General features: G+C 38.1%; 1 protein-coding gene across 3 annotated transcripts in view; it reads right to left on the bottom strand.

Annotated features, from left to right (window-relative positions):
- Positions 1 to 1,774: 1,774 nt before the first annotated feature.
- Positions 1,775 to 14,725, bottom strand: part of LOC140150579 (integrin beta-1-like) — a 64,496-nt gene continuing 51,545 nt past the window's right edge. For 2 of the 3 annotated variants that reach the window (XM_072172617.1, XM_072172619.1), the window contains exons 12-24: positions 14,381 to 14,479; positions 13,454 to 13,543; positions 12,621 to 12,811; positions 10,277 to 10,361; positions 9,559 to 9,701; positions 9,033 to 9,105; positions 8,450 to 8,513; positions 7,838 to 7,965; positions 7,236 to 7,331; positions 6,165 to 6,294; positions 5,804 to 5,929; positions 5,271 to 5,461; positions 1,775 to 4,254 (exon numbers count right to left, since the gene is read on the bottom strand). In XM_072172617.1, the coding sequence (XP_072028718.1) occupies positions 4,183 to 4,254; positions 5,271 to 5,461; positions 5,804 to 5,929; positions 6,165 to 6,294; positions 7,236 to 7,331; positions 7,838 to 7,965; positions 8,450 to 8,513; positions 9,033 to 9,105; positions 9,559 to 9,701; positions 10,277 to 10,361; positions 12,621 to 12,811; positions 13,454 to 13,543; positions 14,381 to 14,479 (1,488 nt within the window). In that variant the 3' untranslated portion in view covers positions 1,775 to 4,182. The remainder of the gene's footprint in view (positions 4,255 to 5,270; positions 5,462 to 5,803; positions 5,930 to 6,164; positions 6,295 to 7,235; positions 7,332 to 7,837; positions 7,966 to 8,449; positions 8,514 to 9,032; positions 9,106 to 9,558; positions 9,702 to 10,276; positions 10,362 to 12,620; positions 12,812 to 13,453; positions 13,544 to 14,380; positions 14,480 to 14,725) is intronic. The other variant, XM_072172618.1, reaches the window with a different exon arrangement.

Genomic DNA, 14,725 nt, shown 5'->3' on the forward strand with positions numbered 1-14,725 from the left:
TGGTATTATTTTCGGCATAATATATTTCAAACAAAATTTTCATCCCAGTTTTGCTAATATTTTGTGCCGATTTGTGTAATATTTTCGTCCCGGTATTGGTATTATTTTATATTTGTTTTCAGTTTTCGGGATATTTCTTTCAATTTTTGGGAAATTAGACCGAAAAAGTAGGACTTTTCCTTTTCCCTCCCTTTTCCGCCCCTTCGATTATAGAGCACCTTACTGCCCCACTGGCTTTGCCCAAGCCCGTACGAAGGGGGAGGGGCGTGCGTGTGGCAAAAGAAAAAAAAAAAAGGTTTTTTATTCTTTTTAGTCAAATAAGTCTAAAGTTTTGGGTATAAGGTCCACTTTTTACAAAATTGCACCACCCCCAAGAAAAAGGTCCACCTTTTAAAATCAGCACCCCCTAAAAAGAAATACTGCGTACGGGCCTGGCTATGCCACTTCTCTGTCACTCCCTTCCTCTTCCCTCCCTCTCTTCCCTCTCCCTTCTCTCTCTGTCTCCCTCTTTTTTTAAGACCCGGGGGCTGCAGGCCCCAAAGCCCCACCCCCGGGCACGCGCCAGGTTTACCGTAAATTTGTTGATCTATTTTGAGCCACCGAATAAAATACAAATGTCCATATTTATCCGAATTCATCCCATGCACGTGTGCAAGAAGAGTCAGGCCACGAGGTTAGGCCTGAACGTTTCCATAGGGGCCTACCATTTTTCCCCAAGTCATTTTTGAACATATTTTTGAAAAGGTGCCGCCAGCGTGCCGCCACAATGCGTGCCAAATATCGCTCCCCTCCCCCTCGTTGACTGGCAAAAATTCCTTGTCCCCACATTGTTTTCCTTGCCAAAATATTCACCCCTTCCCCGTGAATTGGGATTTTTTTACTTCAAAACGTTACATCATATTAACCAATCACTAAATAGATTCATGAAATCATTTATAACATATTAACCAATATTACAACGCGCTTGAAGAGGTTATTATAATTTCGATGAATTGCGCCCCAAAATAATTTAGTGTTTTTTCTATCTATATCATAATTTTTTTTTAAATCACGTGGAAACTTATTAGTGTTTCATTATATCGCCCATGAACAGTTCTTTTTCAAATGAAATGAAACTGACACTGTTTATGATTGAGTGAAATGTGTGATTAGTTACCTGGTAAAGTCAACTTTTGAGTTCATAATCAGCTTGCATCAATACATAAATTCTATTTGCAGAGTACATCTGTTATCATATGCTGAAAAACAAGATCTTTAAAATAACGGAAAAACTAACCTTTAAAAGTATTGAATTTTATTCTTTCCATTTGAAAAGGATTATATTTTCAATATTGTCATAAGAGAAGGTTTCCGTTGTATCAAGGGTCTTTTATTAAATTCCGACTTTGGTTACATGGAGAAAAATAAAACGAGTGAGGCAATATCACCTGATTTTACAAGTTTCATTTTCTACCCCAACTTGTCGTTTCTTTTCGTTGCTGTTCACGAGTGGAGGGAGTGGCACTCATTATTGTCATAACAGAAAGCTTCCTTTGTATCAAGGAACTTTGTATTAAATTCCAACTTTGGTTACATGGACAAAAATAAAACCAAGGTGAGGCTATATCACCTGATTTTAACAGTTTTATTTTCTACTTTTACTTGTCGTTTCTTTTCATTGCTGTTCACGGGTGGAGGTTATTGCAATAGCAGAAAGCTTCCTCTGTATTAAGGAACTTTGTATAAAATCCCAACTTTGGTTATTTGGGCAAAATAAAACAACAGTGAGGCTGTATCACCTGATTTTGTTACAAGTTTTTTTCTCTGCTCAACGTATCGTTTCTCTTCCTTATTATTGTTTGTCCCACAGATAACATACAAATGTAGTGTTTCTAGTAACAAATAGCCATACAAAAAAAATACAAATATGCCTAATTGGTTGCCGATTTGTCAGCATCACTACACTTAGCAAAACATGAATAATGTTTAGCAGAAAATAATTATTATAAGTTTCATATTTATGTATATTGGCGCCCTCTGTTGGTCAAAGTTACATTATAGTTACGCAGGGTTTTGCTTTATTGCCCTGCCCCAGCTAACAATTTTTCGTTGTTACAACGTTGTCTAAAAGTTATATAAAGTCGTATAAACGTAATTAATATATGGACATTGTAAGTACGTAAATCTGTGAACTCGTATTCGTGTTGTGACAACGTTATTCCCGAACGTTAATGTAACATCATTATGAGGTTGTTTCGACGTCAAGTTGTGAACGTCGAAACAACGTCACTATGACGTTATATCAACATCCGAAAATAACGTTGTCACAACACCAATACAAATTAACGTAATTACGACGTCCGTAGATTACGTTGTATCGGGATCAGACCATGACATTTATACGGCGTTGTAATAACGTGCTTTATACGTCGAAACAACGCCATAAATTTGCGTACTAACGACGTCCGTAAATGATGTTGTATCTGGGTCAGTTCATGACTTTTAAACCACGTTTTAACCACGTGCTTTATTCGTCGAGACAACGTGATTATGACATTATATTAACATCCAGCAACAATGATGCTCAATCCCAAAAAACGGAGAGCGTATAAAAGTTCAAAGTTTAGAACTTCAGGAATAGAAGTCGTTACTTTTGGTTTCACTCCTAAAGGCGATCGTCAGACGACACGATGGAGAATTTTTGGATGGACAACAATCTCCATGGTGTCAACATCCAAACTATTTTTCAGATACGTATTTTTGTAACGTTTTCTGAACGTATTATTAAACATTGTCACCAGGTCTGGTCAAACATTGCATCAACGTCGAAACAACGTCATAAACGTCCAAAAATCAACGTCGAAAATAACGTTGTCACTACACGAATACGAGTTCAGAGATTTATGTGTTTACAACGTAAATGACAACCTAAGTCCAACGTCAGCGAACGTCGTGAAAACGTAGTGTGTTAGCTGGGGCGATGCATTTATATATTGGCATTCGATTAGTTGCAATTCCTCACCATGGGAGTTTTCGGCCTCAGCAATACCGGGGTTGCGGCCTTGATATTTTTCTTGATACTGGGCCCCAACCCGTCAGGGCTTAAAAAGCACAAGTCCGGTAGCGCTGAGGCATGCAGAAACTCTCATAGTGAGGACTTGCAACTAATGTAGTGGCTATATTATAATGGCCCCGCAGGATAAGAAAGCAAACCTAAGGAATGGGTGACGGGCTCTCTCCAAGTATGAAATGGGTTCATCAGGCCATGCCGTCTATCGGGGGCTAATTTATAGTTTAAGCTTGATCGCTATTGTTTTTGAGTAATACTGGTTTTTTAGCCCTGCGGGGCAACCTTGAACAATATAGTTTTTGAGACATATTGTTTTTCGGCCGATACCGCACAACATTTCCCATACCTTATTAGCAACTTTTACTTATCAAATAATTACTAGTTTATATCTTTTATGTTGTCTAATACCGTATTTCAAATAATGCACTAAATTTTATATTCGTGAGAGGCTGTCCTCCAGAGGAAGAGAGGATACTCTTGCACGATTCTAAACATATGATGGTGACAGCATTCGATGTATTTTTACATATTCTGCTACTCCAATTGGATGCGTGATGCGTGAAAACTTAACGACCCAGACGCATAGCGTCAGTCGTCGGATGGGGGGAGGGTGAGGGCAACGAGCCTGATTTAGCATGCCCTATAATGCTACGACCTACTCAAAATTCCAGAAAAATACAACACTAATTTTTGGAGGATTAAAAAACATTATCCTGTTTTGCCAAAATTAAGTTCAAACTGGCAATTAAAGTCAAATTTTAATATATACTATATTGTACTAAGTAACTGGAATAATCAGGTTATGCGTTATAATTTTTGGAATAAAACATTTTCTAATATCTTTATAACCAATAATCGATATCAACATAAAATGTTAAAATAATTGTAAGAAAACATGCAAAAAAAATTTTTGACCCGTTTTTCCTTAAATTGCAAAAATACTAACATTTTACTTCTATTGCCAGTTTAGAACTAAGTAAATGATTAGGATTTATCTATATTTCTTTTGGCTAATTATTACAATTTGAAATTATTATACCATCATGTACGATCTTTTAAATTGAATCTGTGACATGGTAAATATTTTAAAAGTTTGGTGAAGATTTTGGATACAAGGTACGGATAATCGAGTATCATTCTAATGCCTTCCCATGCATTGGATTCATGACTGTTGTCGTTGATGGTTTAAACAAAGGATTGTCACTCTGAAAATAGAAACAAAAAGAGTTCAATGTAATATTAGATAACAGTAAACAACAAATATCGCAAATAACAAGACATCTAAAGTTGAACTAACTATCCAATGCTGCTGTTCAGTTTTGTTTGTTTTAACCGTTCCGCGCGGAAATGGGTTAGAATCTTGACGTGACATCGTGCAAACTTTACGCATGGCGTGACATAGCTTTAGTGAGAAAAATAAGGAAAAATAATGAAACGGAAGAAATGGGGGAAAAGATAAAATAGTGAAGATGAGAAACGAGAATGGGGGGAAATCTAATTCGAGGAAATTTACGAGATCTCGCCTACCCAAATCAATGAGACTGGCTACGCCCATGTACTAGTCACTTTAATTGCCACATTCTGACAACAAAAAGCAGAAGGCCATTCTCAATTTCAGCTGAATTTATACGAATGAACGTTAAGTATGTCACCTCATCGGGTACAAATTAATCGCTAGTGCGGGAGGGCGAGTTAGCGCAGCGGTAATTCCCTCGCTTTGCACCACTGAGGTCCCGGGTTCAAGCCCCAGCGCGGCCTAAGGACTCATGTGCACTTGGTTTATCCCGATTCCATGCTCGCTCTCGCAGGTTTTCTCAGGGATCTCCGGTTTCCTCCTGTATCGCAAAAATCGGTGATTAGTTGTTTGGTTATCAAAACTTCCTTCACCCAATGGAATTTGGGGAGCTGCACAGATAATTGGTGGATGTTACAATCTAAATGCGGATAGGTGTGCGCCGTTCGGCAGCAACCTAGTTGATGCGATCTGATTGTGATGATTCACCATTGCAGCGAAATTACAGCGCGTACAAAAAAACGAACAAATGAGTGTAGAGAAAGATCAGCAGAAGATCGCAGCGGAGAAATGCAAATCGCTTCGGACAACCGAAAACGCGATGTCCGATGCAACGGTAAAACGCACGCAATAACCGTTAGGTCGACCACCGGTCGAGTTTTGATTTCATCCCTAAGAGTATAAACCTAGCATTCAGCCCGTTCATACCTTGTTCCAGCCCGCGCCTTTCCTTTCCTGTTCAAATTTGGCATATTCTCTGCGTTCTTGGATAAAAATCCATAACCTGATTAAAGCAATGATGAAGATCCCGAGCAAAAGGATGCCGGCTATAATGCCGATTATAATCCATATCCACGGAACCTGAGTTCTCCTTCCGCCATCTTTAGGGCTGACACATACTAAAGAAAACAAGGATAAAATCAAGATGCAATCATCACGGAAAATTTAGGTTTACCCTCATCCTGCTGAGCTATTTTGTTTTACAGGAACTACGAAGTGAGGGGGTGGGGTTGTTATTGTAACCCCTATATTTGTTCAAAATACCATTATAATTGGCAGGCATGCCAATGTGTAGCAATGGGTCTCTATCCAGTCATACTAAAATAAGTAGAAACATTTGCGTAATATCGCAAAGACGAAAGAATGTGCGCGTGCCGGGCATAATTGGGATATTCTGGCAAATGTACAAATTAGTATGTAAGTGTATGTAAATTATACAATTGTTGGTTTAATGTTTCTACCTTTTTCACTCTGTACCAGTACTGTGTATGATCCGTTATCCTGTAACTGGTAGGTGTACAGAATAGTGCAGTTATCATCGTCTCTGTATTCACATAGTACGAAATCGGTATCATTTACCATGCTTACTGTTTGAAGGTAGAAGAAAGGAGGGAAAAGAAAACACTTTAATATTGTGGTATACCCCAGATGTCAACGTTCAAAGTGAGTACCAATTGGTATTGTAATTCTCAAAACGATAAGCAGAAAGCCTATGAATCGTAAAAAAAATTAAGGGGATTTCATCGTATGGCAGTCGTTTTTTAATTATTCTACTAATGCATTCGCCTGTCACTTTCAAAGATAATTTTGTATCACACTTACGTTTCTTTACATCGTCCACTAAAGTAATTCGAGCTTTGCACATGTCGCATTGTTCACCAGTAAAAGGTCCTTTGTCAAAAACCTGACACAAAACACAGTCTTGAAACGACGAACATTGACCTACACAGGTCTGTTTAAGGTAACATAAAAAGATGGTTATAATTATATATGATAAAAAACGTTCGTTCGGCAAACACAAATCGTTACATAATGTCATTACATGTTTATAAAACTTGTTTTTCAACTAACAAAAAAAAGAAAAAAAGAAAGAAATTAGTACCAAAACATTTCCAACAACGTTTCATGACAACACGTTCTTCGAAGAATGTACCATAATTTGCACTTAGGCGGCGAAGCGTATAGGGACGGAGGGGACACTTCCCCCGTTAAATTTTTCCATGGAGTGACGTCTCGACCAAAAGCTTATTCTATTATCGTATTAGGCCATTATATAGTTCAACATTGTCGTGTGTGTTTTGTAATTTTGCTGCAGATGTTTATTCGCTTCAGTCGCAAACATCATGAGGAGAAAACCAAAAAGTAAGCTAATCCCAGCCAGTGGAGAACCGAAAATCGCTGGGTTTGTCGCAAAGGGAAAATGTCGAACTATAAACTGGCCCTAATATACTGATGAAATAAGGCGTGAGAGCACACATCGGTCTCATACTAGTGGACCGGCCTCATTCTGGTACAACTATAATCTGAGTGAGGCCAAGTTGGGGCCAACTCAAGGTCAGCCCACTTGCGGTCGGTCGCACTCACTTATAGTGTTTACTCATCTTTCCAGGGAAACCAAAAATCCTTATTACTATAAAGTGATAGAAGGAAATCTAAATATATATTTACTCAAGTGATATAATCTCTGCGACCCAACACCAAATGGCCTCATTCTGGCCGTAGCCTTCAAAATACTAGGACTACCCAGAGTGAGGCCAACGTTATACTGGTGGGGCAGGTAATGCGACCATAGAAAAAAGTGAGGCTGGCCCACCTACGTGAGTCCTATTTGTGCTTTTTTGACTTATAAAAAAGGCCACAAGGATGATACGAAAGATATTTAATGATACCCACCGGACATTCGTCACATTTGGAGCCTCTAAATGGCGAATCCGTTTCACATTGACATTTACCTTCACACGTGCAATTCCCCCAACCATTACAAAGTAACTACAAAATAACCAGAAATATTTACTTACAAAATACTAACATACACTTTATGATTTTGAATTACATGATTATTGCAATACAACATGAAAATATACAATTATTATTGATGACTTGTTCGGATTCAATTACAATACTGAAAATATTAAATATTATATGTTTTCTGTACTTAGCGCGTGGAGTAGCGCCTGTGCATATTGATGGGCATAAATTTTGGGGTAAAACCTTTACTGCACAAACCTAGTCATTCTTTATCGTGTGTGTTACTTATCTGTCAATGGAGTTTTGGCTTCGAGGACTGTTAATGTGGAAAATTTGAAATTATAATAATAGAATTTGTATTATATCGCAATTTTTTTTTCTTTTTGCCAAAGCGTGCCTTCAAATTTAATTTCATTGTTTTGTTTCAATATTAGGATTTTTTGTGTAATTTCAACCCTTGCATTATTACCCAACGAAAGGATGTTTTAAATATCAGCGACATAACACATCTTGCCCTTATTATTTACCCCATTTATTGTTTCACAGTCCTTTGTACTTGATATACATTCACACGCAGATCCATAGTAGTCGGGCTTACAACGACATTCTCTTTCCAGTGTTCTTGTGTCACAATAGCATTCGCCTCTTTGTTGGCCTATATATAAATAAACGTACAAAAACAAGTTAACCCTAACACATAATAGAGACTTTCAGCCTTTTCCGCGGGATCTGCCATCTTGTGGGTAGTGGCGTTCTGCATGTCATGCGTTAGACATTACACCCACGATTACATACACGCCATTTTTGCATTGGTTTGTGTGTGAGATTTCTCGTACAACAACAGAGGTTGCGATTTACATCTTTGTAACAAACTTTCCCATCTAACGGCCGCAAGACGGCGAAATGGATTTGTACTCTACTCCCGGGACTCTACTCGTACTCCATTGCGCGGATAATGCAACTGGTCGGTTATCCTCACGAAAAGAGTATCATTTTGAAAGGAAAAACATCAAGTCTAATGCCCAGAAGCACCCATGTTATGACAATAATTATATCGTCATAACATTATATTTTTGTATTTGTATTTTTATGAAAATAGGAAACAAAGAGTGGTAATGAAGTCTTTCTATTTAGCTTACCTCCACATGGCAAACCCTGGAACTTCTCACACGAATAATCGCATTCACAATATTGGCCAAAATACTGAAACAAATATTAAAATCACTTAAATTTAAATCAATTTAAATCATGGGAAACTAAAATGATATTCATTAGAAGACCAGTACTAGTGTTAACTATTTCATTACTGTTTATTAATGGATTTACAATATACCGTTACACAATCTACGATCACCACCACCATAACAACCACTGCCACTACCACCACTAGCACCACCACCAACACCACCTCCACTATGGCCACCATCGCCACCGCCACCACCACCACCACCACCACCACCACCACCACCACCACCACCACCGACACCACCACCACCACCACCACCACCACCACCACCACCACCACTACCATTACCACCATCACCACCACCACCATCCACATCCCGATTCCGATGTTCTCTCAGTCTTGTTGCATTTTAGGGACCGGAAACTGTGGGGCCACGCCAACTTTGCTTACGAGCTGAGACGAAAGCTGTGAATAAAGTATATTCGAGCCTAGGCATATAACCTTTAGTGAACGATACCCACCCCCGGGGTACCCACCTCTGGATTGCTACACACACACTGCCCACATATACACTGACCTCGCAGCTGGCACACGTTGGTGGAGTTTTGTCTAGAAAAATTAGGATGAATCGTGTTTAAAAGTAACGAAGGATATACAACAGGTATCACAAAATTACAACGGAACTCTTAAAACCTCTTCGCTTTGCACCACTGACGTCCCATGTTCGAGTCCTGGCCGTTCAAAGGCACTGCATTTGGTTTATAGTAGATCATACTCGCTCTCGTAGGTCTTCCAGGTATTCCGGTTTCCTCTTGCATCTAAAAATGGACTTTCGTTCCTGAATTTACTGACCGCAACCTAAACATCAGACTCAAACTGGCTCAGATTCATGTCATTCCCGTTTATTTATCATATATCTTTTCTGAGGTAGAAACAAGGTAGAAACAATTTGAAACAGGGGTGATCTTTTATATTAAGAAAAATTATTTGGTTTCACACGGATACCAATATAGTAATTTTTTAAAGTCAAACAAGACTTCATAACATCGCGAATACGCATACCGAATACAGCTTGACATATCTTCTGGACTAGACCCGGAGTCACTATCGCATTCACACTCCGTTCCATAACGACCCTCGTCACACTCACATTGTCCACACGTAAATGTCCCATTTGCACTACTGCATAACGAACGGTCTTTTATCTAAATGACACAACAAACCACAACATGAAAAACATAATCTTACAGAGGTATGATAGACCATATTCTTTTACATATTCTTATGCATAGCATCGACTTAAAAAGCACCTTTCTTGTAATTAAAATCTTGTTGTTAACTATGGATATCAGAATCGCTATCAGTTCACTTTCACCCCGACTGTTGTCCTAATGGCGCAAAAAATTATTTGTACTTAGTTTGTAAATATCCAAACAGCATCTGTACGATATGGGACAGTGGTGGTTTTTAAACCACCACTGTTAAAACACCTAAACTTTTTGAAACTGACTGTAAGCTTCAATGTATCAATCAACCAATGGGAGATCGAAAGTTTGAAATTACTCTACAGACGTTTCCCCAGACCTCATACACTAGCGAAGAGTACACCCGCTATTGAAATTTATATTAATTAATAAACGTATTATTAAAATAAAGTATTGATAAACGCACACCAATTAACATAGATTTCTTTAAAATGTATATATATTATTCTTTATATTATTTTGTTATAACTCTTAGTCTATTTCAATATTCATTTTCTTATTTTAAAAAATCTTACCCCTTTACTTTCACAATCACATGAACAAATGACGTCAGCAATTACTGTTAGACTCTCGTCAAATCCAAACGGTCTGATTGTAAATCTGTGCAGCAACACATTAAACTATACCGTAACACACTTAGATTAAGTTCTACATGTACAAGATACTTGTTATGATTATAAGATTATGACTTGCACACACGGACGAATAAAATGTGCCATTTTTCAAGATCTATGAGATCTAATCTCCTCAACAAAAGTTTGGAAAGTTTTTTCAAGCATCTGTATCTCAAATTATTTGTGACATATTCATATCGTGTTGCATATCAATGGATAGCTACAATACTCTCCTTTGCAATGACACCCAATTTGAAACAATAACATTTTTCACGGCTGAGTAAACACCTTGTGAATGTAGTGGGGTCTGTGGGATATGTAACACGATATGAATATGTCACAAATAATTTGAGATACAGATGCTTGAAAAACTTTTCAAACTTTTGTTGAGGAGTTTAGTTGCAGTTAAACGGACTCCTCATAAGCCCATCTACACGATGCAATTGTAATTGCTATATAGAACTTCCCTGAGCACCATGCAATGGTATTGCACCATGTAGGTGGGTACATTGCAATGACATCGATATCCTGTACAAATTTGCAATATAACAGTACTCCATTTCTATGCAACTAAGAATTAAATCCAGTAACCCTTTTTAGATTAGATTTCTTTGTCAAAGACCATCGATGGAATCTGCTTTTTAGTTAGTTTTTGCCTGCCAACACCAAATATAATAAAGGTGATCCGTGTTCTATAAGCTGCATATCCTATCAGCGACTGCTATACCTTGTTTAGCAGTGGACTTCGGTTGTATATATAAATGCGCATATATAAATGCGCACGTGACCAGATGGCAAGTGCCATGTTCGTGTTACCTCACTGTCAATCACTGAAATTGCGACCACAGTTCCAGGTGGTGGCCGCATTGCATTCTCTAAATTCAGTAAATTTTCATCGTCAACCGTGTAATTGAATGGGATTATTTTGAAATTTTAAAACGCTTGAAATATCACAAACAAATAGGCCTATGTTGATAAATAATATAAATACAAGCTAAAACCGTTGGGGTTCGATAATGAACCCCACAAAATTAACCGACTATATAGAGTGTATGCAATAAACCCAAGCGGAACGAGAGTTGCTAAGTAACCGCTACCCGAACCATAAACACATGCATGATCAGACAACAAGTGTTCAATTTCCCCATAGCTTCCCACGTTGTACACATGGCAGTCGAATTTGGCGGTGTTGGTTTGTTTGTCCTCAAGTTATAGCATTGTTCACTTTGTGTTGAACATTGTACGTGGGCCTCACTGTAATAACTCAAAGATAACCGTGATCATCATTTCAAGAGGTCACTCTCCCGATTAAGCTAAACAACCTATGTGGAGGAATTTTATGCATGAGCAATCACATCAATGACGTAGTAATGAATACCCTCTATTGGAAAATGCCATACGGCCGGGCGGTTTCACAAGTTGCCGGCTCGATCATGTCATCCGCCGCCTGCACAGTTCTGACCTTAAAGCCAATCATGTCCCCTTTCATACTTTCATGCCGTTGCGACAAGAGGCATGACTTATCAACCATTCACAAGTCTTGATTGTGTCTGTTTGTCTACAATGCGCGTGTGTCACGCCGCTCGGCGGCAAGCAGCATGATAGTATGAAACCAGCACTACGTCATAGATATGGCCAATTGGCACGCCCATTTAGCACGGAAATTATGAAATATAAGTTTGTAAATCAGCTATATCTAGCTTTTCCGTAGTTAATTTTTTTTCCGTGATGGAAAACGTTAATAAAGAGTTTATCTTTCGGGTTAAGTTATTTTACCCTTTGCAATCAATGCCACTATTTTGCAAAAGCAATTTTCCTTGCGACCTGTCATTTTCCCCTATACTTTTGCACGGGGAGTTTATGTACATCCGGGTACCTTATATCGTTTAATACGGTATGGCATTTATATATGCGCATTTATATATACAACCGAAGTCAACTTTCAAAAGAAGTACCTGCATGTGCAACCATGCCTGTTTCAAAATAGCCCGCCAGAGTCACTACGGGAACCACTGCCTTTTATTAAAAGTCACATATGCGTAAAGTGGATAACTTATATTAAAATATATGTTGTGGTATTTTAAATATAAAAACAAAATTGGCAGAAAGCTGCGATTATTTAAATACAAAGGAGAGGAGCGATCTGTCGTATATGAAAGGAATTGTCAAACGTAAATCAGGAGGTCGTTATAGAGATAACTGTATACAATAATAATTAGAAAATAAACTACGACACAATACATACGTTTGTTGTCCCCCATTAGGTGAACAATCTTGAGCCAAAATCTCTACATCAAACTCAACAACTTGTTGAAGTAGCAGATCAATACATTTGGATGAACCTGGAACCGGGCCTTCAGCGTCACAATAGGACGTGTAAGAGATATCGATATTGTCTGGAGAAGTGTCCCCCACGTTGACTTCGGACGTAATTTGCTGAAGGTATCGAAACGATGAAATCAGAGAAACTTCTTTTATTTAATAATAATCTTTGTTACGGTTAGTAAGGAAAAGTGTATTTTCGCAGCGTCAACGTTTCGGAAATATGGGGGCTAAGCAAACGAAGATAAAAAGGCGAGAAAAAAAGTAGGAGACCAAATTAAGGAAGAAGATAAAGCAAAAGAACAATACGACGATAAAGAACAAGAAAAAGAAGGAAGAAAAAAAGGGATGGAGAAGAAGGAGGAGAGGAGGAAGGACATTTACGGTTAATGTGGAATATGGTTGAGATAGGTAATTTCTATAATGCACTTGTTTGTTTGTTTGTTTGTTTGTTTGTTTGTTTGTTTGTTTGCTTGCTTGCTGGGAAATTGGCATAGAGAGACAAAGATGCAATTCACCAAACTGGTATAACCAGTCAATCAAATTTAACGTCGAAGAGAATCCACCGCATGACCTGATATGGTAATTGTGCGGTGTTTATTTTTTATTCTGAACTTTAAATACCATATAACTTGCTAACTTGCATTCGATGTTGTCAGACAGGAATGCTGCATGGAATCCATATTTACAATAATTTAAACCCAATTTACTCATGCCTTTTATTTTTCTAATCATGCTAAATGAGTATATACAAACCTTGTATGCATTGGTCACAAGCCGCACTACATTTAATGAATTCGAAGCCAGTGGACCTAATTGGGAACCTTCGATTAATTGTTTCAATTCCTGGAATAAAATAATTGAAAACAATATTTTAGAACATAAATTGCTTTGAATGTTGACTACGAAACAGTTTCTCTCAGGAAAAAATGGCGAAGCCTAAGGCGCCGAAAACAAAGGTGACTAGCCATTCAAGACCTAATATACACACAACTGCCATTATTAACGCATTCACGTTCGCCTACTACTATAGCGTAACTAGTAGTCTCCTCCGCACTCCACCGGCTCCACCGTCGGTTTGATTAGAGAGATTGCGATGTTACACACATGGAACGTGGCACGTACGATTGTTAAATATTGCTAGTCTCGGTCCCAAACTGGATTGTGCTCATTCGTCACGAAGGTGAACAAGGCGGCTGGAACAAAGACTAATATCTAGAGCTTATCTGATCTGATCGATAGAGGACAATGTGATTGAAAAATGCATGGTTTACATACACCGAGTTTCTGCCTAATTCAATATAACATGCTTTTGATTTTGACTGAAAACCAAGGTTAACATGCTGCATAAATTTAATTGTATTTTTGTGCTCCCAAATATTGTAGTTGCCCTAAAACATATATTTTTGGTACATTAAGGACCACTACATCCATATATTATGAATTTACTTTCAATATGAGACTTATTCGTGCTGAAAATTAGGCGCGTTGCATGTACTTCGACATGTCGTAAAATCAGCATATTTCAATGTAAAACGTGCGTTTTATACGACGTAGGTGTCCAAAATGTGAAATCACAATGTCATTTTTTTACGGAAAATATCACACATAATTATTTCATTGGACAATCACGAAATCAAAATAAAGATTATTCTAACAATTCAGCAGACAAGAATCACATACCGCGTACACGTCGTAATGAGTGTTTTGAGTAACAGCGAGGACTGGTACAATATTTTTCTCTCGAAGCATGGCATTGATTTGTCCAACAGATGGAAAATCCTGCACGTTGCGTAAATATTGAAAGAAGTACATTATATTTAGAAAATGAATTATTCATGTAACACACAAGCTCACTTCCTCCCCATCTACACAAACATACACACACAAAGACATTGATATAGAGGAATCCAAATTCACGCATTCCTACACCTGACTAGCAGCCTTTAGTTGGGTAGCCGTCGGCTACAATGCACTCAAAATGTGAAATGATTCGGCCTTGGCGGAAATATTTAACTGCATTCCATC

The sequence above is a fragment of the Amphiura filiformis genome, chromosome 4 (assembly GCF_039555335.1).
Source record: "Amphiura filiformis chromosome 4, Afil_fr2py, whole genome shotgun sequence".
Taxonomy (NCBI): Eukaryota; Metazoa; Echinodermata; class Ophiuroidea; order Amphilepidida; family Amphiuridae; genus Amphiura; species Amphiura filiformis.